We start from the raw sequence: 26,001 nt of genomic DNA on the forward strand, positions 1-26,001 counted from the left end.
GTCTTATATGATGACTTTAATATATTAATAGATGATTTTAAGATCCGTTTAATCTAATCTAGACCTACAGCAGCATCCTGCACGGCTCAGATACTGAATATAACACACAGTCTGACATCTTACAGCTCTTCATTCACTTCTACATCTGTTAAACTGCTCTGACACACATCTGCACTGTGAAATAAATCATATATAATAAATGAAGGGGTTGGAGAGTGAAGCTGCAGCTGTGGTCAGTGTAGTGTTGCAGGTGCTCTGTCTGCATGTCTCCTCCTGCTGGTCACTCTTCACTGATCTTCATCCAGCAGATGATCAGAGTGTGAAGGCTTCATCAGCAGAGGAACAGCACAGTTCTGCTCATAATACTGCACACAACACGGCATTATGGGGACACAGCAGAGTTCAGGAGAGGACAGAGTGTGTGTGTGTCTGTGAGCGAGACAGCAAGTGTGTGTGATGATCGAGAGCCGCGGTGTCCAGAGTAATGTCAGCAGACCACCAAGCAGGAGGAGCTGTGGAGGCCACAGGAAGCTGTCTTTTTCAATTCAATTCCCCTTTATTTGTATAGCGCTTATACAATGTAGATTGTGTCAAAGCAGCTTCACATAAAAGGTCACAGTAAATATGAGTAATGTCTGAAAGAGATGTCCGGCTGATAACCCAGATTTACCCAGAACACATCAGAGCACAGCTGATCCACTCACTGCAGGATGACATGTGCAGCTCCACTCTCCTGTGTCCAGCAGAACTGTTGGTCTGGAGCTCCACTGGGTCAATATACATGACCCAAACCTCTGCTCACTCCTGCCGATGCCAAACACCGGTTTCAGTGGAGCAGCAGTGAAGATCTGGAGCTGTGGACGATGTGGAACATGTGTTGTTCTCTGATGAGTCCACCTTCACTGTCTTTCCCACATCCAGGAGAGTTACGGTGTGGAGAAGCCCCAAAGAAGCGGCCCACCCAGCCTGCTGATGCCCAGAGTCAAGCATGGGGGGTTTGTGTTCAACATCATGGCATTCCTGAGGTCCAATACTGGTGTTAAAGGGATACTGGGTCACTGCCAAAGACTACCGACCCATTCTGGAGAACCATGTTACCCAATGGGTCAATCACTGTCTCCTAAAGGCGGTGGTGTGTATCAGGATGATAATGCAGCGTTACACACAGCAGGACTGGAGACAGAGTGGTGTGATGGAGATGACAGTGAAGTTGAACATCTCCCATGGCCTGCGCAGTACCCAGAACTAAACATTATTGAGCACTTTGGGCTGTTTTGGAGGGGCGAGTCAGGACAGGTTTTCCTCCAGCAGCATCAGTAGTGACCTGAACACTATTCTGAAGAAGAACAGCTCAGAATCCCTCTGGACACTGTGCAGGACTGCTGTCTGTCAATCACTACACTGAGGAGGAGGAGCTACAGCAGCTGATGCTGGACTGAGGAGGAGGAGGAGCTACAGCAGCTGATGCTGGACTGAGGAGGAGGAGCTACAGCAGCTGATGCTGGACTGAGGAGGAGGAGGAGCTACAGCAGCTGATGCTGGACTGAGGAGGAGGAGCTACAGCAGCAGATGCTGGACTGAGGAGGAGGAGCTACACCAGACTGATCCACTACTGCGCTCTAGCACCAGACCTTCAGTTCACTGTTCAACCCCTGTGTGTGTGTGTGTGTGTGTGTGTGTGTGTGTGTGTGTGTGTGTGTGTGTGTGTGCGTGTGTGCGTGTGTGTGTGTGTTCTCTCACCGGTGAAGGTGTACTTGTGAGCTCCAGGTACCACAGCTGAAGCTCCTCCAGGTGTGTATTCTCCGCTGGCAGTGATGCTGAATGTGGGGTGTCTGCAGGCGGGGTCAGAGTAGTGTGTGTAGCGGCCGTCCCAGGTGTGTCGCTGTGGGTGGAAGGTGAGGCGGCGGGTCAGGAACAGCACCCCGGGGCGCACCTCGCACCGCAGGCTCACCCAGTCTCCCTGCAGCCGCAGCGGGTGCGCAGGCACAGCGGGCAACACTGGAGGATGCAGGAGATCCGCCGCCGCCAGCAGAGGGCAGAGCGGGCACCGCTGCACATCCAGCTGCAGGAGAAGAAGAGGAGACACATTCACTGATGCACTTATTCACTGTGCTCCATTCAGAAGGGCTCATCCCTACGCCCTAATCCCCATGAAGGGTCTACCCTAGAGTTTCTGCCAAATATCTAAAAACTCCTAAATCCAGAAGCATTTCTAGACGAGCAGAAAACACTGTAATATTGTGTAGAGTTTTACCCCACACAAGTGAAATCATCTGCCAACAGGTGAAATAAGGTAACATCAACGCTAACAGCAGAGGATTTCAATCCTCCATCCTCTAATCTGAACACATCCACTGATGATCTACACCATATTCCAGTTTACTGATCATGTCTGAACGGGAACAGCTGCAGAGCGCAGTGAAGAAGAGGATTACAGAGCAGACGCGTCTCCGGCTGAACATGCAGCTGAACTGAGTGAATCAACACACGGTGTGTTTTCTCTGAGGCGATGGCCGTCTCATTAATCCTGACCTGAGATGTTAAAGCGTTTAATCATTCAGAGGTCATGCATGAGCACCGTACACTCCAGCTGATTATTCACACCAGTCCTGTCTGATTTACCATGCATTACCTCCACTGAGAGTAAAACCCTGCTCACACACACACACACACACACACACACACACACACACACTCCACTCACGTATAAATCAGCATTTAAATGCATGTGAACGATCACCCTCTGCATCTCAAACATCAGAGTTTACATGCAAACACTGTCATTCAGCAAGAAAAACCATCCATTTCTATCTGCAGATGTGTGTGTGTGTGTGTGTGTGTGTGTGTGCGTGTGCAATGTAAAATATCACTGCTTTAAAATGGTTACAGGGATATTTCACACTAAAATGAAAGTTCTGTCTCGTTTCTTTCTTCTGATGAACACAAAAGAAGATATTTTGAAGAATGCTGATTGCCTTTGACTTCCATTGTATTTTCCCCAGACTGTACGCTCCGTGTATCTTTTGGTCGTTGGATTTTATTTTCGGAAACTTTTAGAAAAAATTGATTTGATTTTCATTTTTTATTTCGAATAATAAAAAATAAAATCAGCAGAAAACTAAAGTGAGTAAAGGCCTGTGCTTTATATTCTGACACCAGATTAGGCCGACTCATTACAGTGATGCAGTGCTGCCACACACAGGCTGGCCTACTGTAGGCTGTTGTTTTTCTCACTCAATAATGTTCATCATTTCATTTTCTTTTCACCTTAGTCCCTTTATTAATCTGGAGTCGCCACAATGGAATGAACCGCCAACTTATCCAGCATATGTTTTATGCACCGGATGCCCTTCCAGCCACAACCCATCACTGGGAAACCATACACACTCATTCATACACAGACTACGGACAATTTAGCCTTCCCAATTGACCTGTACCACATGTGTTTGGACTGTGGGGAAAACCGGAGCACCCGGAGGAAACGCAGGGAGAACATGCAAACTCCACACAGAAACACCAACTGACCCAGCCGAGACTCGAACCAGCGACCTTCTTGCTGTGTTCTCACTGCATTGCCACTCAATAATGTTATGACAGGTATTTTCTTGTGATAGCGGGATTTTAAGACATATTTTCCTCATTAGAGCTGGTGATATATACAATATTATATTATATTATTATTTTATTATCATTTTTTAGTTGCTTTACTGAACAGTTTTCTAAGAAATAAAGGTTTTAAAGTCAGTTCAGGAGTGACAGCAATATTGGACATTGGTTTAGGATCATTGTGCACATTTCAGTACGTCATCTCTCCACGTTATAGTTCCTCATTCCTCATCCCAAACGCCTTCCCAAGCAGACGACCGGACAACATTACAGACACTGCTACGGTTGATGATGAGCTTTAGGACCGCCGTTGTGTGCGTCTTCACCCCAAATACAGCCTACTCTATTGCCTAATATTACCTAATTTTATGAATTAGGGCAGCACAGTGGTGCAGTGGGTAGCATGTTCACCTCACAGCAAGTAGGTTGCTGGTTCGAGTCCCGGCTGGGTCAGTTGGTGTTTCTGTGTGGAGTTTGCATGTTCTCCCCGTGTTGGTGTGGGTTTCCTCCGGGTGCTCCGGTTTCCCCCACAGTCCAAACACATGCGCTATAGGGGAATTGATGAACTAAATTAGCTGTTGTGTGTGTGTGTGTGTGTGTGTGTGTGTGTGTGTGTGTGTGTGTGTGTGTGTGAGAATGAGTCTGTATAGGTGTTTCCGAGTACTGGGTTGCAGCTGGAAGAGCATCCACTGTGTAAAACATATGCTGGAATAGTTGGCGGTTCATTCCACTGTGGCGACCCCTGATGAATAAAGGGACTCAGCTGAAGGAGAATGATTGAATGTTAATTATATCCTCAGTAAATGTAGAATTAGTTTGATCCTCCAGCTGTAAAATTCTGACAGCTTCAATGCTAAACGTTGTGGTATGAGGAGTTGACTAGTTATTAAAGGAATAATTAAATTATCTAAATAAATATTGCATTCGTTTCCTACTCCAGCTGTACATTTATAAGCAGTTTTAATGGAAAATGAAGTATTGAATTGTTTATCAGGCATTACTCCTCGTCATCCTCACCTCTCTCCTCTCAATTGGGCTTTTACACATTTATCAGTCGGACAGAACCGCATTGATCTTCATCTTCATCATCATCATCATCACTCATGATGTACTCTCTCTGAATGATCAGAGCGTGAGCCGAACACTCTCTCTGTGGTGCTGCTGATCCATCAGAACTCATCCTTCTGGTAATGGTTTTGGAAGTCAGCTGTATTTCTGAAGTTTGGACGCAGCTGGACATTAATAATGAAGGAGCCACAGTGTGAATATTGCAGAGTTCCTGAGCTGTAAAACAAACCGAGCTTCAGCAGAAGATTACAGCGCTGTTATTCTGACCGATGTCGGCGGCACAATCTCCAGATCAATATTTACTGCACATCGCAATCTATCACTGCAGGACTCCGGTGTCTGAGATCTGAAGAGTCTGAGATATGCAAATATATGCAAATTACATATATGATGACACGCTCATATGTAAATTTCATATATACAGCGCTCAGCACACATGACGACACCTGCTTTCTCAATGAATATAGACTACAGATTTCATTCAGAATCAGATGTCCCAGAGGAAACCCACACCAACACAGGGAGAACATGCAAACTCCACACAGAAACACCAACTGACCCAGCCGAGACTTAAACCAGAGACCTTCTTACTGTGAGGCCACTGTGCTGACCACTGCGCCCCCGTGCCGCCCCTATTATACGCTTTAATGTGTGTGTGTGATGAGTGTGTGAGAGACGAGCATGAGCTGTTGCAGCAGCAGATGATAACTCTGTCATCATAATTCAGTGTGTAGCGTCAGATTATGGAGCAGGATTGAGTGTGGGTCAGCGGCGGCGGCGGACAGCGGGACGCTCACAGCACATCCATTATTCACACACTACTAGACTTCATTAACATTGCATTACATGTTTCCATCCCACCGGCACATGAAAGACGGAGGAAACCCATCAGAAAAGCTGATCTGTGGGTCTGCAGACGCCACGCACACACACACACGCACACACATACACACACACACACACACCGCTGCCCTCCACAAACACCGCTTACACATTCCCTTTGAAGCAGAGTGGAGATCAGCGGGACACACACACACACACACACACACACACACACACACACGCACGCACGCACGCACGCACACGCACACACACTCATACTCATACTCTCACAATCACAATCATACTCACACACACACACACTGACTCTCACACACACACACAGACATACTTGTACTCATAGGCACACAGACTCATACTCGTGCACACTCACTCACACACACACACACACTCATCTGCATACACTCAATCACACTCATACACAAACTTGTACTTATATGCACACACAAACACTCATCCACATACTCATATGCATACGCACACTCATACTCACACACACAAATTCATACACACACACATACACACACATATACTCATACGAATACACATACTGACACTCACACTCATGCACGCACGTACACACACACGCACGCACGCCTACTCATGCACACACACACTCACACACACACACACACACGCATATATATACAAATACACACACACACACATATACACACACTTATGCATATACACACACACTCATAAACAATCACATTCATATGCATACACACACTCATACTCATTTGCGCGCACACACACACACTCACACGCATATTTATACGAATACACACACACTCATTTGACACACATATGCACACACTTATGCACAAACACACACACACACGCATGCACGCACAATCAAAATCATATGCATACACACATTGATACTCATATGCGCACACACACACACACTCAAACGCATATTTATACAAATACACACACACATACACACACACTCTCATGCATACTCGCGCATACTCCTACTCATACACACTCATACTAATGCACACAAGCACACAAACACACTAATCCTCACACTCTTGCACACAGACACACACACACACGCATACTCATATGCACACTCATACACTCATGCATACACATACTCAGACCCACGCACACACACACACACACTCATACACACAATCACAATCATATGCATACACACACACACACACACACACACACACACACAGTGAGTTCAGAATTAAGCAGAGTGTCCTGTATTATTGAGTGTGTGTGTTGAGTGAACACGGCGCTTCATGCATTAATCACGGCTCTGTCAAACGCTTCATGCATCTTTCAGCCTTCACCAGCCTTATGAGGACATTACAGACGAGTGTGTGTGTGTGTGTGTGTGTGTGTGTGTGTGTGTGTGTGTGTGTGTGTGTGTGTGTGTGTGTGTGTGTGTGTGTGCTGCTTTCTGCTGTTCAGGAGCGCTTATGACAAACTCTGGAAGAACACTGGAGGAGCAGGAAGAGCACATACACACACACACACACACTCACTCTCATACACACACACACACACACGCACACACCCATACACACACATTTATACGTGCACGAACACTCATATACAAACACACACACACAAACCCTCATATATGCACACTCATGCACACGTACAAACACACACACACTCTCACACACACACACGCACACGCTCACACACACACGCGCGCACACACACTCATTTATGCACACTCATACACACGTATAAACACATAAACTCACACTCACTCACACACACACACACACACATACACACACACACACACACACACACACACACACACACACACACACCCTTCTAAATAAGGTCAATAGAGCTCCTCTGGCGGTGTGTTTTGGAGGAATAACTGAGCCTATAGAAGTGTTTCTTACTCAACACACACTCACTATGTAGATATCAGGGGACAAGTGAACATAGTGAACCGCTGCAGTGTGTGACAGCCTGAGGAACATCACTGACATCATGACTTATGGATGACCTGCTGAAGCGCACACACACACACACACACTTCTGTTCCTCTGTGCAGCTGACAGTGTGTGCGTGTGACTGTGTGTGCGCATGAGTGTGTACATGTGTGTGTGTGTGTGACAGGCCTGAATGTCTCCTAAATATTAATGCTGCAGCATCAGTCTGGCTCTTCTATTGCTCTGTACAGGTGACAGTGTGTGTGTGAGTGTGCCCATTTGTGTGAGAAAATGTGTGTGTGTGTCTTTTGTCTGAGAGAATGCATGTGTGTGTGAGAGAGAGTGTGTGTTTGAGCATGGCTGTGAATGTGTATGGACTTGTGTGCATGTGTGTGAGGCTGTGCACAGGTTTGAATGAGTTGCATTTGTGCGTGCGCGTATTTGTGTGTGTGTTTGTGCATGCGTTTGAATGTGTAAGCATATGTGTGTGTGTGTGTATATGTGTGTGTGTGTGTGACAGGCCTGAATCTCCCCTCAATATTAATGCCTCCTCATCAGTGTGTGTGTGTGTGTGTGTGTGTGTGTGTGTGTGTGTGTGTGACCTTGGCTCTGAGCAGCGGGCTCTGGTATCCTGCGGGCTGATGGAGGCTCCTCTGAGCGCGCTCAGTGTGCACGTCTCCCAGAAACAGCTCCTCCTCCTCCTCCTCCTGCTGGTCTCCATGGCGACGACGCAGCTCCAGCCGCATCAGCAGCAGCTCCTGCATGCTGAAGTGTAGAGCGCGGGTGCAGTCCGGCCCGTCTGCGGCCCACAGCAGGAACAGGTGTCCGGGCCGCAGCGCTGTAGACCCGCAGGCCGCATGCAGACGCGGCCGCAGCAGCTCCGCTGCGTGTGTGTCGGTGCACAGCAGCTGCACCCGGGTCAGCTGATACTCGCCCGCCGCTGCACCCGGCACACGCCAGGAGGCCTGCAGCACCCGCACACGGCCCTCCACACACACACTGAAGAACGGACGACTGCAGCCGCTGTCCTGGACACACACACATGCACAGGGAGACATCACTGACAGAACATGCTGGAGCTATACACTTTATTATTAATAACACTCAATGTCAAAACATGCTGGCCACTTTATTAGGTACACCTGTCAACTGCTTAACGCACATTCCTAATCAGCCAATCACATGGCAGCAGCTCACTGCATGTAGACATGATCAAGACGACCTGCTGCAGGTCAGAGCGAGCATCAGAATGGGGAAGAAAGGGGATTTAAGTGACGCTGAACGTGGCATGGTTGTTGCTGCCAGACGGGCTGCTCTGAGTATTTCAGAAACTGCTGATCTACTGGGATTTTCACGCACAACCATCTCTAGGGTTTACAGAGAATGGTCCGACAAAGAGGAAATATCCAGTGAGCGGCAGTTCTGTGGGCGCAAATGCCTTGTTGATGCCAGAGGTCAGAGGAGAATGGCCAGACTGGTTCCAGCTGATAGAAAGGCAACAGTAACTCAAATAAGCACTCGTTACAACCGAGGTCTGCAGAAGAGCATCTCTGAACACACAACACGTCCAACCTTGAGGCGGATGGGCTACAGCAGCAGAAGACCACACCGGGTGCCGCTCCTGTCAGCTAAGAACAGGAAACTGAGGCTACAATTCACACAGGCTCACCAAAACTGGACAATAGAAGATTGGAGAAACGTTGCCTGGTCTGATGAGTCTCCATTTCTGCTGACACATTCGGATGCTCAGCTCAGAATTTGGCCTCAACAACATGAAAGCATGGATCCATCCTGCCTTGTATCAGCGGTTCAGGCTGGTGGTGGTGGTGTAATGGTGTGGGGGAGATTTTCTCCATTAGTACCAATTGAGCATGGTGTCAACACCACAGCCTACCTGAGTATTGTTCTGACCATGTCCATCCCTTTATGAGCACAGTGTCTCCATCTTCTGATCTCAGACTGGTTTCTTGAACATGACAATGAGTTCACTGTACTCAAATGGCCTCCACAGTCACCAGAGCTCAATCCAATAGAGCACCTTTGGGATGTGGTGGAACGGGAGATTGGCATCATGGATGTGCAGCCGACAAATCTGCAGCAACTGTGTGATGCTATCATGTCAATATGGAGCAAAATCTCTGAGGAATATTTCCAGTAGCTTGTTGAATCTCTGACATGAAGGATTAAGGCGGTTCTGAAGGAGAAAGGGGGTCCGACCTGGTACTAGTAGGGTGTACCTAATAAAGTGGCCGGTGTGTGTGTGTGTGTGTGTAAATAAATATAGATTTTTTGTTCTCCTGTGAAATTGTCATTATTTGATTTCTTGTATTATCTTTATTATATCTGTTTCCCCAGTGCTGTTTGACTGATTGACTGAAATTTCCACACAGTTATTCACTGTAAAACATCAGCAGTTTTCTGTATTCTGTGATTCATGTTTTTATTTCTCCGTCTATTTCTGCTATTGAATTGCATTATGGGACTTTGATCTTTCCTTTAACAACCTTGAAAACCTGTAAAAACTAATTTCAGAGTAAAATCATCTCTAATAACTGATTTCTTTTCTCTTTGTCATGATGACAGCTCATAATATTAGACTAGATATTCTTCAAGACACTAGTATTCAGCTTAAAGTCACATTTAAAGGCTTCACTAGGGTAATTAGGGTAAAGTTAGGGTAATTAGGCAAGTCATTGTATAACAGTGGTTTATTCTGGAGAATACAAAAATCATGTGCCGGCGGGATGGAAACATGTAATGCAATGTTAATGAATCCAAAACTAATATTGCTTAATTTTGACCTTAAAATGGCTTTAGAACAATTAAAAACTGCTTTTATTGTAGTCAGAATATAGTAAATCAGCAATGAATCTCAGTGAGAATATAACAGTGTACCTGATAGTAGAACTGCAGTGCAGTGAAGGTGTGATTGGGGAAGAAGCGATAGGAGCGGGTGAGGAACTCTGGACCAGGACGCACCTCACAGCTGGAGGAAGAATGACAACAACACAACAGCTGGACATTATATACTGGATTATACTCAGATTATATAATATTACACCAGCAGAAGAGCAGACAAATGCTGGAGGATGAGCAGAGAGAGACGCCACTACTGGATAAACTCATCTGTATTCATCAGACACTCACAGTTCTGCTTTTATAACATGTCTACCAGAGCAAAAACACTTTATACTCTGACAACACACACACACACACACACACACACACACACACACACACACACACACACACACACACACACACACTTTACACAGTTATTAACATCTACACTCTGACAACACACACACACACCAAACTTTACACTGTTGTTCTGTCTATATTCTGATCACACACACACACACACACACACACACACACACCAAACTTTACACTTTTATTCTGTCTATATTCTGATCACACACCAAACTTTACACTGTTGTTCCGTCTATATTCTGATCACACACACCAAACTTTACACTGTTATTCTGACCACACACCAAACTTTACACTGTTATTCTGTCTGTATTCTGATCACACACACCAAACTTTACACTGTTATTCAGTCTATATTCTGATCACACACACCAAACTTTACACTGTTATTCTGTCTATATTCTGATCACACACTAAACTTTACACTGTTATTCTGACCACACACCAAACTTTACACTGTTATTCTGACCACACACCAAACTTTACACTGTTATTCTGTCTATATTCTGATCACACACCAAACTTTACACTGTTATTCTGACCACACACCAAACTTTACACTGTTATTCTGACCACACACCAAACTTTACACTGTTATTCTGTCTATATTCTGACCACACACCAAACTTTACACTGTTATTCTGACCACACACCAAACTTTACACTGTTATTCTGTCTATATTCTGATCAAACACTAAACTTTACACTGTTATTCTGACCACACACCAAACTTTACACTGTTATTCTGATCACACACCAAACTTTACACTGTTATTCTGACCACACACCAAACTTTACACTGTTATTCTGACCACACACCAAACTTTACACTGTTATTCTGTCTATATTCTGATCACACACCAAACTTTACACTGTTATTCTGACCACACACCAAACTTTACACTGTTATTCTGACCACACACCAAACTTTACACTGTTATTCTGACCACACACCAAACTTTACACTGTTATTCTGTCTGTAATCTGATCACACACACCAAACTTTACACTGTTATTCAGTCTATATTCTGATCACACACCAAACTTTACACTGTTATTCTGACCACACACCAAACTTTACACTGTTATTCAGTCTATATTCTGATCACACACCAAACTTTACACTGTTATTCTGACCACACACCAAACTTTACACTGTTATTCTGACCACACACCAAACTTTACACTGTTATTCTGTCTGTAATCTGATCACACACACCAAACTTTACACTGTTATTCTGTCTATATTCTGATCACACACTAAACTTTACACTGTTGTTCCGTCTATATTCTGATCACACACACCAAACTTTACACTGTTATTCTGACCACACACAAAACTTTACACTGTTATTCTGACCACACACCAAACTTTACACTGTTATTCTGTCTATATTCTGATCACACACACCAAACTTTACACTGTTATTCAGTCTATATTCTGATCACACACCAAACTTTACACTGTTATTCTGTCTATATTCTGATCACACACTAAACTTTACACTGTTGTTCCGTCTATATTCTGATCACACACACCAAACTTTACACTGTTATTCTGTCTATATTCTGATCACACACTAAACTTTACACTGTTGTTCCGTCTATATTCTGATCACACACACCAAACTTTACACTGTTATTCTGTCTATATTCTGATCACACACACCAAACTTTACACTGTTATTCTGTCTATATTCTGATCACACACTAAACTTTACACTGTTATTCTGACCACACACCAAACTTTACACTGTTATTCTGACCACACACCAAACTTTACACTGTTATTCTGTCTATATTCTGACCACACACCAAACTTTACACTGTTATTCTGACCACACACCAAACTTTACACTGTTATTCTGACCACACACCAAACTTTACACTGTTATTCTGTCTATATTCTGATCACACACCAAACTTTACACTGTTATTCTGACCACACACCAAACTTTACACTGTTATTCTGACCACACACCAAACTTTACACTTTTATTCTGACCACACACCAAACTTTACACTGTTATTCTGTCTGTAATCTGATCACACACACCAAACTTTACACTGTTATTCAGTCTATATTCTGATCACACACCAAACTTTACACTGTTATTCTGACCACACACCAAACTTTACACTGTTATTCAGTCTATATTCTGATCACACACCAAACTTTACACTGTTATTCTGACCACACACCAAACTTTACACTGTTATTCTGACCACACACCAAACTTTACACTGTTATTCTGTCTGTAATCTGATCACACACACCAAACTTTACACTGTTATTCTGTCTATATTCTGATCACACACTAAACTTTACACTGTTGTTCCGTCTATATTCTGATCACACACACCAAACTTTACACTGTTATTCTGACCACACACCAAACTTTACACTGTTATTCTGACCACACACCAAACTTTACACTGTTATTCTGTCTATATTCTGATCACACACACCAAACTTTACACTGTTATTCAGTCTATATTCTGATCACACACCAAACTTTACACTGTTATTCTGTCTATATTCTGATCACACACTAAACTTTACACTGTTGTTCCGTCTATATTCTGACCACACACCAAACTTTACACTGTTGTTCCGTCTATATTCTCATCACACACACCAAACTTTACACTGTTGTTCCGTCTATATTCTGATCACACACCAAACTTTACACTGTTATTCTGTCTATATTCTGATCACACACCAAACTTTACACTGTTATTCTGACCACACACCAAACTTTACACTGTTATTCTGTCTATATTCTGATCACACACCAAACTTTACACTGTTATTCTGTCTATATTCTGACCACACACCAAACTTTACACTTATTCTGTCTATATTCTGATCACACACCAAACTTTACACTGTTATTCTGTCTATATTCTGATCACACACCAAACTTTACACTGTTATTCTGTCTATATTCTGATCACACACCAAACTTTACACTGTTGTTCTGTCTATATTCTCATCACACACACCAAACTTTACACTGTTATTCTGTATATATTCTGATCACACACCAAACTTTACACTGTTATTCTGTCTATATTCTGATCACACACCAAACTTTACACTGTTATTCTGTCTATATTCTGATCACACACACCAAACTTTACACTTTTATTCTGTCTATATTCTGATCACACACACCAAACTTTACACTGTTGTTCTGTCTATATTCTGATCACACACACCAAACTTTACACTGTTATTCTGTCTATATTCTGATCACACACCAAACTTTACACTGTTGTTGTGTCTATATTCTGATCACACACACCAAACTTTACACTGTTGTTCTGTCTATATTCTGATCACACACACCAAACTTTACACTGTTATTCTGACCACACACCAAACTTTACACTGTTATTCTGTCTATATTCTGATCACACACCAAACTTTACACTGTTGTTCTGTCTATATTCTGATCACACTCACCAAACTTTACACTGTTGTTCTGTCTATATTCTGATCACACACCAAACTTTACACTGTTATTCTGTCTATATTCTCATCACACACACCAAACTTTACACTGTTATTCTGTCTATATTCTGATCACACACCAAACTTTACACTGTTATTCTGTCTATATTCTGATCACACACACCAAACTTTACACTGTTGTTCTGTCTATATTCTGATCACACACACCAAACTTTACACTGTTATTCTGTCTATATTCTGACCACACACCAAACTTTACACTGTTATTCTGACCACACACCAAACTTTACACTGTTATTCTGTCTATATTCTGATCACACACCAAACTTTACACTGTTATTCTGACCACACACCAAACTTTACACTGTTATTCTGACCACACACCAAACTTTACACTTTTATTCTGACCACACACCAAACTTTACACTGTTATTCTGTCTGTAATCTGATCACACACACCAAACTTACACTGTTATTCAGTCTATATTCTGATCACACACCAAACTTTACACTGTTATTCTGACCACACACCAAACTTTACACTGTTATTCAGTCTATATTCTGATCACACACCAAACTTTACACTGTTATTCTGACCACACACCAAACTTTACACTGTTATTCTGACCACACACCAAACTTTACACTGTTATTCTGTCTGTAATCTGATCACACACACCAAACTTTACACTGTTATTCTGTCTATATTCTGATCACACACTAAACTTTACACTGTTGTTCCGTCTATATTCTGATCACACACACCAAACTTTACACTGTTATTCTGACCACACACCAAACTTTACACTGTTATTCTGACCACACACCAAACTTTACACTGTTATTCTGTCTATATTCTGATCACACACACCAAACTTTACACTGTTATTCTGTCTATATTCTGATCACACACCAAACTTTACACTGTTATTCTGTCTATATTCTGATCACACACTAAACTTTACACTGTTGTTCCGTCTATATTCTGACCACACACCAAACTTTACACTGTTGTTCCGTCTATATTCTCATCACACACACCAAACTTTACACTGTTGTTCCGTCTATATTCTGATCACACACCAAACTTTACACTGTTATTCTGTCTATATTCTGATCACACACCAAACTTTACACTGTTATTCTGACCACACACCAAACTTTACACTGTTATTCTGTCTATATTCTGATCACACACCAAACTTTACACTGTTATTCTGTCTATATTCTGACCACACACCAACTTTACACTTATTCTGTCTATATTCTGATCACACACCAAACTTTACACTGTTATTCTGTCTATATTCTGATCACACACCAAACTTTACACTGTTATTCTGTCTATATTCTGATCACACACCAAACTTTACACTGTTGTTCTGTCTATATTCTCATCACACACACCAAACTTTACACTGTTATTCTGTATATATTCTGATCACACACCAAACTTTACACTGTTATTCTGTCTATATTCTGATCACACACCAAACTTTACACTGTTATTCTGTCTATATTCTGATCACACACACCAAACTTTACACTTTTATTCTGTCTATATTCTGATCACACACACCAAACTTTACACTGTTGTTCTGTCTATATTCTGATCACACACACCAAACTTTACACTGTTATTCTGTCTATATTCTGATCACACACCAAACTTTACACTGTTGTTGTGTCTATATTCTGATCACACACACCAAACTTTACACTGTTGTTCTGTCTATATTCTGATCACACACACCAAACTTTACACTGTTATTCTGACCACACACCAAACTTTACACTGTTATTCTGTCTATATTCTGATCACACACCAAACTTTACACTGTTGTTCTGTCTATATTCTGATCACACTCACCAAACTTTACACTGTTGTTCTGTCTATATTCTGATCACACACCAAACTTTACACTGTTATTCTGTCTATATTCTCATCACACACACCAAACTTTACACTGTTATTCTGTCTATATTCTGATCACACACCAAACTTTACACTGTTATTCTGTCTATATTCTGATCACACACACCAAACTTTACACTGTTGTTCTGTCTATATTCTGATCACACACACCAAACTTTACACTGTTATTCTGTCTATATTCTGATCACACACCAAACTTTACACTGTTGTTCTGTCTATATTCTGATCACACTCACCAAACTTTACACTGTTGTTCTGTCTATATTCTGATCACACACACCAAACTTTACACTGTTGTTCTGTCTATATTCTGATCACACACACCAAACTTTACACTGTTGTTCTGTCTATATTCTGATCACACACTAAACTTTACACTGTTGTTCTGTCTATATTCTGATCACACTCACCAAACTTATCACTGTTGTTCTGTCTATATTCTGATCACACTCACCAAACTTTACACTGTTGTTCTGTCTATATTCTGATCACACTCACCAAACTTTACACTGTTATTCTGTCTATATTCTGATCACACTCACCAAACTTTACACTGTTATTCTGTCTATATTCTGATCACACACCAAACTTTACACTGTTGTTCTGTCTATATTCTGATCACACACACCAAACTTTACACTGTTGTTCTGTCTATATTCTGATCACACACCAACTTTACACTGTTGTTCTGTCTATATTCTGATCACACACACCAAACTTTACACTGTTGTTCTGTCTATATTCTGATCACACACACCAAACTTTACACTGTTATTCTGACCACACACCAAACTTTACACTGTTATTCTGTCTATATTCTGATCACACACCAAACTTTACACTGTTGTTCTGTCTATATTCTGATCACACTCACCAAACTTTACACTGTTATTCTGTCTATATTCTGATCACACTCACCAAACTTTACACTGTTATTCTGTCTATATTCTGATCACACACCAAACTTTACACTGTTGTTCTGTCTATATTCTGATCACACTCACCAAACTTTACACTGTTGTTCTGTCTATATTCTGATCACACACCAAACTTTACACTGTTATTCTGTCTATATTCTGATCACACACACCAAACTTTACACTGTTGTTCTGTCTATATTCTGATCACACACCAAACTTTACACTGTTATTCTGTCTATATTCTGATCACACACCAAACTTTACACTGTTATTCTGTCTATATTCTCATCACACACACCAAACTTTACACTGTTATTCTGTCTATATTCTGATCACACACCAAACTTTACACTGTTATTCTGTCTATATTCTGATCACACACCAAACTTTACACTGTTGTTCTGTCTATATTCTGATCACACACACCAAACTTTACACTGTTGTTCTGTCTATATTCTGATCACACACCAAACTTTACACTGTTGTTCTGTCTATATTCTGATCACACACACCAAACTTTACACTGTTGTTCTGTCTATATTCTGATCACACACACCAAACTTTACACTGTTATTCTGACCACACACCAAACTTTACACTGTTATTCTGTCTATATTCTGATCACACACCAAACTTTACACTGTTGTTCTGTCTATATTCTGATCACACTCACCAAACTTTACACTGTTGTTCTGTCTATATTCTGATCACACACACCAAACTTTACACTGTTGTTCTGTCTATATTCTGATCACACACACCAAACTTTACACTGTTGTTCTGTCTATATTCTGATCACACACTAAACTTTACACTGTTGTTCTGTCTATATTCTGATCACACTCACCAAACTTTACACTGTTGTTCTGTCTATATTCTGATCACACTCACCAAACTTATCACTGTTGTTCTGTCTATATTCTGATCACACTCACCAAACTTTACACTGTTGTTCTGTCTATATTCTGATCACACTCACCAAACTTTACACTGTTATTCTGTCTATATTCTGATCACACACCAAACTTTACACTGTTGTTCTGTCTATATTCTGATCACACACACCAAACTTTACACTGTTGTTCTGTCTATATTCTGATCACACACCAAACTTTACACTGTTGTTCTGTCTATATTCTGATCACACACACCAAACTTTACACTGTTGTTCTGTCTATATTCTGATCACACACACCAAACTTTACACTGTTATTCTGACCACACACCAAACTTTACACTGTTATTCTGTCTATATTCTGATCACACACCAAACTTTACACTGTTGTTCTGTCTATATTCTGATCACACTCACCAAACTTTACACTGTTATTCTGTCTATATTCTGATCACACTCACCAAACTTTACACTGTTATTCTGTCTATATTCTGATCACACTCACCAAACTTTACACTGTTATTCTGTCTATATTCTGATCACACACCAAACTTTACACTGTTGTTCTGTCTATATTCTGATCACACACACCAAACTTTTACACTGTTGTTCTGTCTATATTCTGATCACACACCAAACTTTACACTGTTGTTCTGTCTATATTCTGATCACACACACCAAACTTTACACTGTTGTTCTGTCTATATTCTGATCACACACACCAAACTTTACACTGTTATTCTGACCACACACCAAACTTTACACTGTTATTCTGTCTATATTCTGATCACACACCAAACTTTACACTGTTGTTCTGTCTATATTCTGATCACACTCACCAAACTTTACACTGTTGTTCTGTCTATATTCTGATCACACACACCAAACTTTACACTGTTGTTCTGTCTATATTCTGATCACACTCACCAAACTTTACACTGTTGTTCTGTCTATATTCTGATCACACTCACCAAACTTTACACTGTTGTTCTGTCTATATTCTGATCACACTCACCAAACTTTACACTGTTGTTCTGTCTATATTCTGATCACACACACCAAACTTTACACTGTTGTTCTGTCTATATTCTGATCACACACACCAAACTTTACACTGTTGTTCTGTCTATATTCTGATCACACTCACCAAACTTTACACTGTTGTTCTGTCTATATTCTGATCACACTCACCAAACTTTACACTGTTGTTCTGTCTATATTCTGATCACACACACCAAACTTTACACTGTTGTTCTGTCTATATTCTGATCACACTCACCAAACTTTACACTGTTGTTCTGTCTATATTTTGATCACACTCACCAAACTTTACACTGTTATTCTGTCTATATTCTGATCACACTCACCAAACTTTACACTGTTATTCTGTCTATATTCTGATCACACACACCAAACTTTACACTGTTATTCTGTCTATATTCTGATCACACTCACCAAACTTTACACTGTTATTCTGTCTATATTCTGATCACACTCACCAAACTTTACACTGTTATTCTGTCTATATTCTGATCACACACACCAAACTTTACACTGTTATTCTGTCTATATTCTGATCACACACACCAAGCTTTACACTGTTGTTCTGTCTATATTCTGATCACACACACCAAACTTTACACTGTTATTCTGTCTATATTCTGATCACACACACCAAACTTTACACTGTTATTCTGTCTATATTCTGATCACACACACCAAACTTTACACTGTTATTCTGTCTATATTCTGATCACACACCAAACTTGTAATTAGATGGCTAATTTGCATATTAAATTAGCATTTAGGAAAATGTGTAGTTCAAAACAAGTGTCTTAATGTGCTGTGATTAATCATATGGGACAACATGATGATGATGATGATGATGATGATGATATTAGCTTTACTATATTCACCTCTTTTAATTTACCTTAATTTGCAATAATTATGCGTCCAGAATGTGAAGACGCGCATTACTGTGACTGTATGATAATGAAGCTGATTTAATGAGCATCAGCACAGGTGTGTGAGAGCGACTGCTCACCTGCTGGACACCCAGTGACCGGTGATGTTTGGCGGGATGCTGGCGGTCACCTGCGAGTCGCCGTGAATCATATGGAGAGTCGAGTCACACGCGGAGCTGTCCGAACGAACCGAGCAGACCATCCGAACACACACACTCACTGCCGACACACACAGAGAATCACCTCAGATACCCAATTAACACATAACCCGTCATAACATTTACCTTCATCCAATCTAAACGCGCTTAATCACAGAGACCTGATGAATTCATACTTGACGTGAATGATTCAGTCCTCAGCATCTGAATCCTCAAACCCGCCTCTGTAGCTTCACACAACAGTTCGGGGAATAAAAAACACAAAGTTACTCACCGGAGGAGAGCAGGAGGACAGGAGAACACAAGGAGAACATCTTCAGCTCAAATCCTCCGTATAAACACAGAAAGTTTGCTGCAGCTGACGAGTTTCGACGATGAAGAAGAGGAAATTAAAGTTTCACATTCGCTCTATAAAGGATAAGCGTGTTTCCCTGCTGGTTACATCCTCAGAATGAGTGCAGAGAGAGGAGAAATGTGGAGAAAGCAGAGCGAGCATCTTTAAAAGAGCGACACCTTTCATTTCTGACTTCAGTCTGAGGAGGAGAATCAATCGCGCTGACGGAGAATGAGTCGCGCTGCTGCTGAACCGACTCTTCCAGCGATTCGGACAAAACGATTCTTAAGCTGTTATAGACCGAACTATTTTAATTAGCAATGATGGTGTTACTGGGATTACACACACAGGTGGATAACATATATATATATATATATATATATATACACAAGTATCCCGATATAGTACAATTTTTGTAAATTCAATCAAATATTAATACTTGATATTGACCACATGTAAATAACTACTTCTATTTTACATTTTAAAGTATAATTATTTATGTATATGTAATATTTCTGACTTCATTTAAAAACCTAAAGGCAAATGTTTGATTAAATGTGTGGAAATATTAAATAAATATTAATAAAAATAAAAACTAATAAAAAAATAAAAATAAAAATAAAAATAAAAAAAGTTTTATTTAAACAAAAATAAAAACTAATAATTGCAGGTCCAATATAAAGATATAATAAAATATTGCTAATTAAAAAGCAAAACGTAAACATTCTACATTCAAGATCGAAACATTCTCACGATGCTGTTATTCGTGTTATCACTGAAATAATGAAAAGTATTAACATAAACAAACTAATTTGTGACACCTCGATATAAATAATAATATAAAATAATAGACTTTTTATTAAGACACGATATAGTCTTTATATACTGTCATATTGCACATCCCTTAAATCATCAGACAGTTGTATTAGCTCCACTAATGCTATGACAACTATTATATGATTTAACATGAATAATATAAATGAAATAAACGAAAATAAATGACATTATGAAGCAGTAGCATCACTTTAAACACAGGTAACCCGATAAACAGACACATCTGAGCGATAGATCAAAAGACTCGTTCAAATGAACCGAACTGCTCGATTGAATCGGCGATGTTCGGTTCGCAGTCGTGGGCGCGCTCTCTGATGGATCGGACCACAGCAGGACTCGGATTCAATCACCGTGATCTCATGAGTCACTGTGTGTGTGCGTGTGTGTATGTGTGTGTGTGTGTGTGTGTGTGTGTGTGTCGTGATCGCTCCTGAAGGCGCGCGCAGGTACAGTAAATAAGAGCAGGTGTGGGTTTGTGTGATTATAAGTTTCTCACATTATGACATTTACAGCGCAGAGTTTCGCAAGACGCATAAATTAAGCCTCAGTGGTTCTGCTCTGACTGGAAGCTGCTTCACATCTCATGAATTTTTTACTCGTCTCTTGTATTTTATTTTAATGACATGTAACTTCTGGAACAATTACAGAGGACTCCGACTGAACAGTTGAAAGCCGTTTACAGTGGAGAAAGCAGACTTGAATCAGACTCTACATCACCATACAGCAGGACACTGCAGAGATTATAGGATGATTACAGTTACCCATAATACTAAACACCGCATTTCTCTCGCGCTGTTTTCTGTTTATGGACGTTTTAGATATTTTGTTGAAACTGGAGCAGCACGGTGGCCTCACATCAAGAAGGTCTCTGGTTCGAGTCCTGGGTCAGTGTGTGTTTCTGTGTGGAGTTTGCATGTTCTCCCCGTGTTGGTGTGGGTTTCCTCCGGGTGCTCCGGTTTCCCCCACAGTCCAAACACATGTGCTATAGGGGAACTGATCAACTGAATTGGCTGTAGTGTATGATTGTGTATGGGTGTTTCCCAGTACTGGGTTGCAGCTGGAAGGGCATCTGCTGTGTAAAACATGCTGGAATAATTGGCGGTTCATTCCACTGTGGCGACCCCTGATAAATAAAGGCACTAAGCTGAGGGAGAATGAATGAATGCTGAAACTGTAAACTGCTTTTCTAAATTTGACAAATAACTGAAGGAGCAGAAAACTGTAATTATTAAATGTGACACTGCTAAACCTGCTTAATTATGCAAAATTATTACATTATGCTGATGCACTTCCAACTGAAACTGAATATTGATTAGGGGGCGGGGCTTTCTTTTTGCGCATCATTGCCTCATAGCAAACTAACGGTTAGAGGGGCGTGGCTAAAAATATTGTGGCTGCAGCGCTTATCCCCAAACCAACCGTCACAGTAATGTAAAAACAGCTGAACAGAGTATTATTTATACTATTTATTAAATTACCCAATATATTGTATGCAAACTAACAGTAAAGGGGCGTGGCTAAGAATATTATGGCTGCAGCGTCAAACTGATGTCATCAGAGAAGGAGCCAATTGAAACACAGAAGACGATGCTCAGACTCAGATTGGAGATTAACAAAATATTTTTTCAGTTTATCAAATAATAATGTGTTATACGGCTACAAAATAGATTAAAAATCATTAAAAATAGATTTCACAGACTTTATGTTTAAACTTAAAAACGGAGAGCTTTAAGATCACATGAAGCTGCTTTAATGTGCAGTTTTCATTCGATATTTGACGTAATCTCAACTGAAACATGAAGAGAGGGCGGGTCATATAGTAGCTCCTCCCCTTTTCAAAAACAGCCAATAGCGTTTGTTTTCCTGACAGCTCTGCTAGTGTGAATGGTTGAGCTCAAGTGCGTCGGTTTGTGCAAGATGAGATACGGTTGCAGCCTGAAGTTAACGAGAATTATTTCTATTAATTATTAAAATTCTCATTTATTGTATTTTATTAACGTCTACCCTCACCGTAACGCTAAACCCAACCGTCACAGTACTGTAAAAGTATGAATTATTGTTGTACAGTGTTACAAAAATAATGCAATATTGATATGTGTAACCGTAGCTGTATACTATCTAGACTTTACCGATTGGGGGCGGGACTTTCGTTTTGTGCATCATTCCCTCTCGCAAACTAATGTAAGAGGGGCGTGGCTAAGAATATTATGGCTGCAGGGCCAAACTGATGTCATCAGAGAAGGAGCCAATCCAAACACAGAAGACGATGCTCAGACTCAGATTGAAGATTAACAGTATACATATCAACATTCACCTGAAGAATAACAACGTGCGCTAGCGAAATAAACACTGAGCGATCGATTTCACACAGACTTTAGAATTAAACATAAAAACGGAGAGCTGTAAGATCACATGAAGCTGCTTTGAGATGTGCAGTTTTCATTTGGTATTTGACGTAATCTCTGAAACATGAGGAGAGGGCGGGGCATGTAGTAGCTCCTCCCCTTTTCAAAAACAGCCAATAGTGGTTGGTTTTCTCACAGCCCTCCCAGTGAGAGTGGTTGAGCTCAAGCGCATCAAATAAAAAGGGGGCGGGGCATGTCAGACAATAGAGAGCATCTGATTGGTCAGAAGACTGAACTGAAGTATGAAAAAATCTGGCTGCGTCCAAAATCCCCATACTTCCATACTATATAGTACGCTAAATCAGTATGTGAGCCGAGTAGTATCTCTGAAAAACAGTATGTGAGAAGTACGCGGACGACTTAGCACATCCGGCGAGATGCTGTAGATTCTGTGCTATCCCATGATGCCCTGCAAAAGAATTCATGAATGGGAGTGAAGCGACAAACTCATGTAGGTCACGTGATCATGACAAAATGGCGGATCTTTTAGAGACACTAGATTAGAGATATCCGTAACGCTGACACACTCTGACATATGAACACGCCATCTTAATTCCACAAGACTCTAAACACACTCTCCTGCAGAATGTGCTTCAGTAAACTGACCAATCGAAGGCTGTAGATACGAGTGTGTGAAGGTGCAGATGCAGAGTCGGTGTGTGGTTGAGATTCACAGGCAGCCGTTTACTGTAGTCGCGCGTTTACCTTCCCTGATGACGTCACAGATATTAACGAAGGCTGTAATGAGTTTCTGCTGGAGAACTCATCTTTAATTCATGCACACAGCTTTATAGATCAGTGTGTGTGTGTGTGTGTGTGTGAGCAGATCAGCGGCGCGGCTCAGGTGTGCAGACTGAGGATATATCTGTCATTTACAGGATCATTCCCTCTCTGCATACAGACACTGCTGCAGGCTCTGTGTGTGTGTGTGTGTGGGAGAGAGAGTGAGTGGGAGAGAGTGTGTGTGTAAAAGTATTTGTATGGGGCGAAAGAAAGTGAGAGAGACCATACACTTGTGTGTGTGTGTGTGTGTGAGAGAGAGCATGTGCAAGAGATAGATAGTGTGTGTGTGCTTGTATGTGTGGTGGAATGTGTGAGTGCATGTGTGTGTGTGTGAGGTTGTTACTGTGTATTGTTAGTGTATGTATGTAAAGTGTGTGTGTGTGTGTGTGTGTGTTCTACTCTGATTAGTGCTGTAATGTGTGCATTTTGTAAAGCTGCTTTGGAATGTGTGTGTTGTGTTTATGTGTAAGCATGTGAATGTGTGAGAGAGCGTGAGTATGTGTGTGTGTGTGTGTGTTTATCTCACCTGCGGGAGTGTGTTTGGTGTGTGTGGACTGTGAGTGGGCGTCTGCCAGACTGCAGAGAAACACCAAACCATCAGGGAACCTGAGCACACTTGACAAGACCAAAATATACGTGTGGAGAAGAGTGAGGAAAACACACACACACACACACACACACACACACACACACACACACACACACACACACACACACACACAGCAGAACATGTAAGCGTCTCTGTGTAAGCGCCGTCTATAGCGGACACATGTGAAGCGGTGTTTGGTGTTCGGTGTGGATGGCAGAGACTTTGTGAAATGATCAGGCATTTCAGTCCAGCTAACATGCTGGAGGACACTGTATCGCAGGTGTTTTGAACGCTGTGTGTTTAACCGGCTTCATGACAGATGAACGTGAGTGTGCAGATGCTCCATATCACCTCTACAAAGGAGACGTTTCATAGAGATGGAAAGTAAATAAGCGTATACCTGCCAACATTTGAACATCAGAGTTTTCTCCACATGAAAACACTCTGTGAGGCATGGTAAGTGCTCGCTTAACCAGCAGGGGGCGATGATCAGTTCGTTCCACACAAGTCAATGCAGAAGTGTGGACAGAGGCGGATTACTGTCCTGCGGTGGAGGAATATGCGATGCGTTTGCTGCGAACGTTCATAATTGGCCTAATTTGCATTTTCCGCATTAGATGTGAACCCAGCCGTGTTGGCCAATCAGAAAGCAGAAACCAGCACACACACTGACATCATGAGGAGAAAATTCTGGTTTAGCATCCACATGAGCACACTGCACCCCGAGGGTGTACTCACACTAGTACAGCTGCATTGAACTGTGCTGAAGCTCAGTTGTCCACCTCCCCTCTCCCCCTCTCCCCGCACTCACACTGCATTTCACCTTCTGAACCGGAGCATGCTCTGTTCAGTGTAGCAGTAGAGCAGCTCTCGCTCAGCTCGGTGGACACTGCTGCAGTTATATTGTTTCAGTCATTTAGGCATGATTGATTAATAAATCCAAATCAAACAGTCTCTTAAACTAAAGTGACGGCGCAGCTTCAGTTTCAGGCTCAGGTGTGCTGACACTCACACTACAAGCGTACCGGACCAAAGAACAGCCGAACCAAACTCTGGCAC

At 41.5% G+C, this 26,001-nt stretch overlaps 1 protein-coding gene across 1 annotated transcript in view; it reads right to left on the reverse strand.

Moving 5' to 3' along the window:
• The window catches only part of LOC130218356 (protein APCDD1-like), a 26,381-nt gene extending 6,306 nt beyond the window's left edge, over positions 1-20,075 (reverse strand). The window contains exons 1-4 of the mRNA XM_056450540.1: positions 19,920-20,075; positions 10,329-10,419; positions 8,036-8,461; positions 1,741-2,062 (exon numbers count right to left, since the gene is read on the reverse strand). Coding sequence (XP_056306515.1) covers positions 1,741-2,062; positions 8,036-8,461; positions 10,329-10,419; positions 19,920-20,041 — 961 coding nt within the window. The 5' untranslated portion in view covers positions 20,042-20,075. The remainder of the gene's footprint in view (positions 1-1,740; positions 2,063-8,035; positions 8,462-10,328; positions 10,420-19,919) is intronic.
• Between the last annotated feature and the right edge of the window lie 5,926 nt (positions 20,076-26,001).

This window comes from Danio aesculapii, chromosome 24, assembly GCF_903798145.1.
Source record: "Danio aesculapii chromosome 24, fDanAes4.1, whole genome shotgun sequence".
Taxonomy (NCBI): domain Eukaryota; kingdom Metazoa; phylum Chordata; class Actinopteri; order Cypriniformes; family Danionidae; genus Danio; species Danio aesculapii.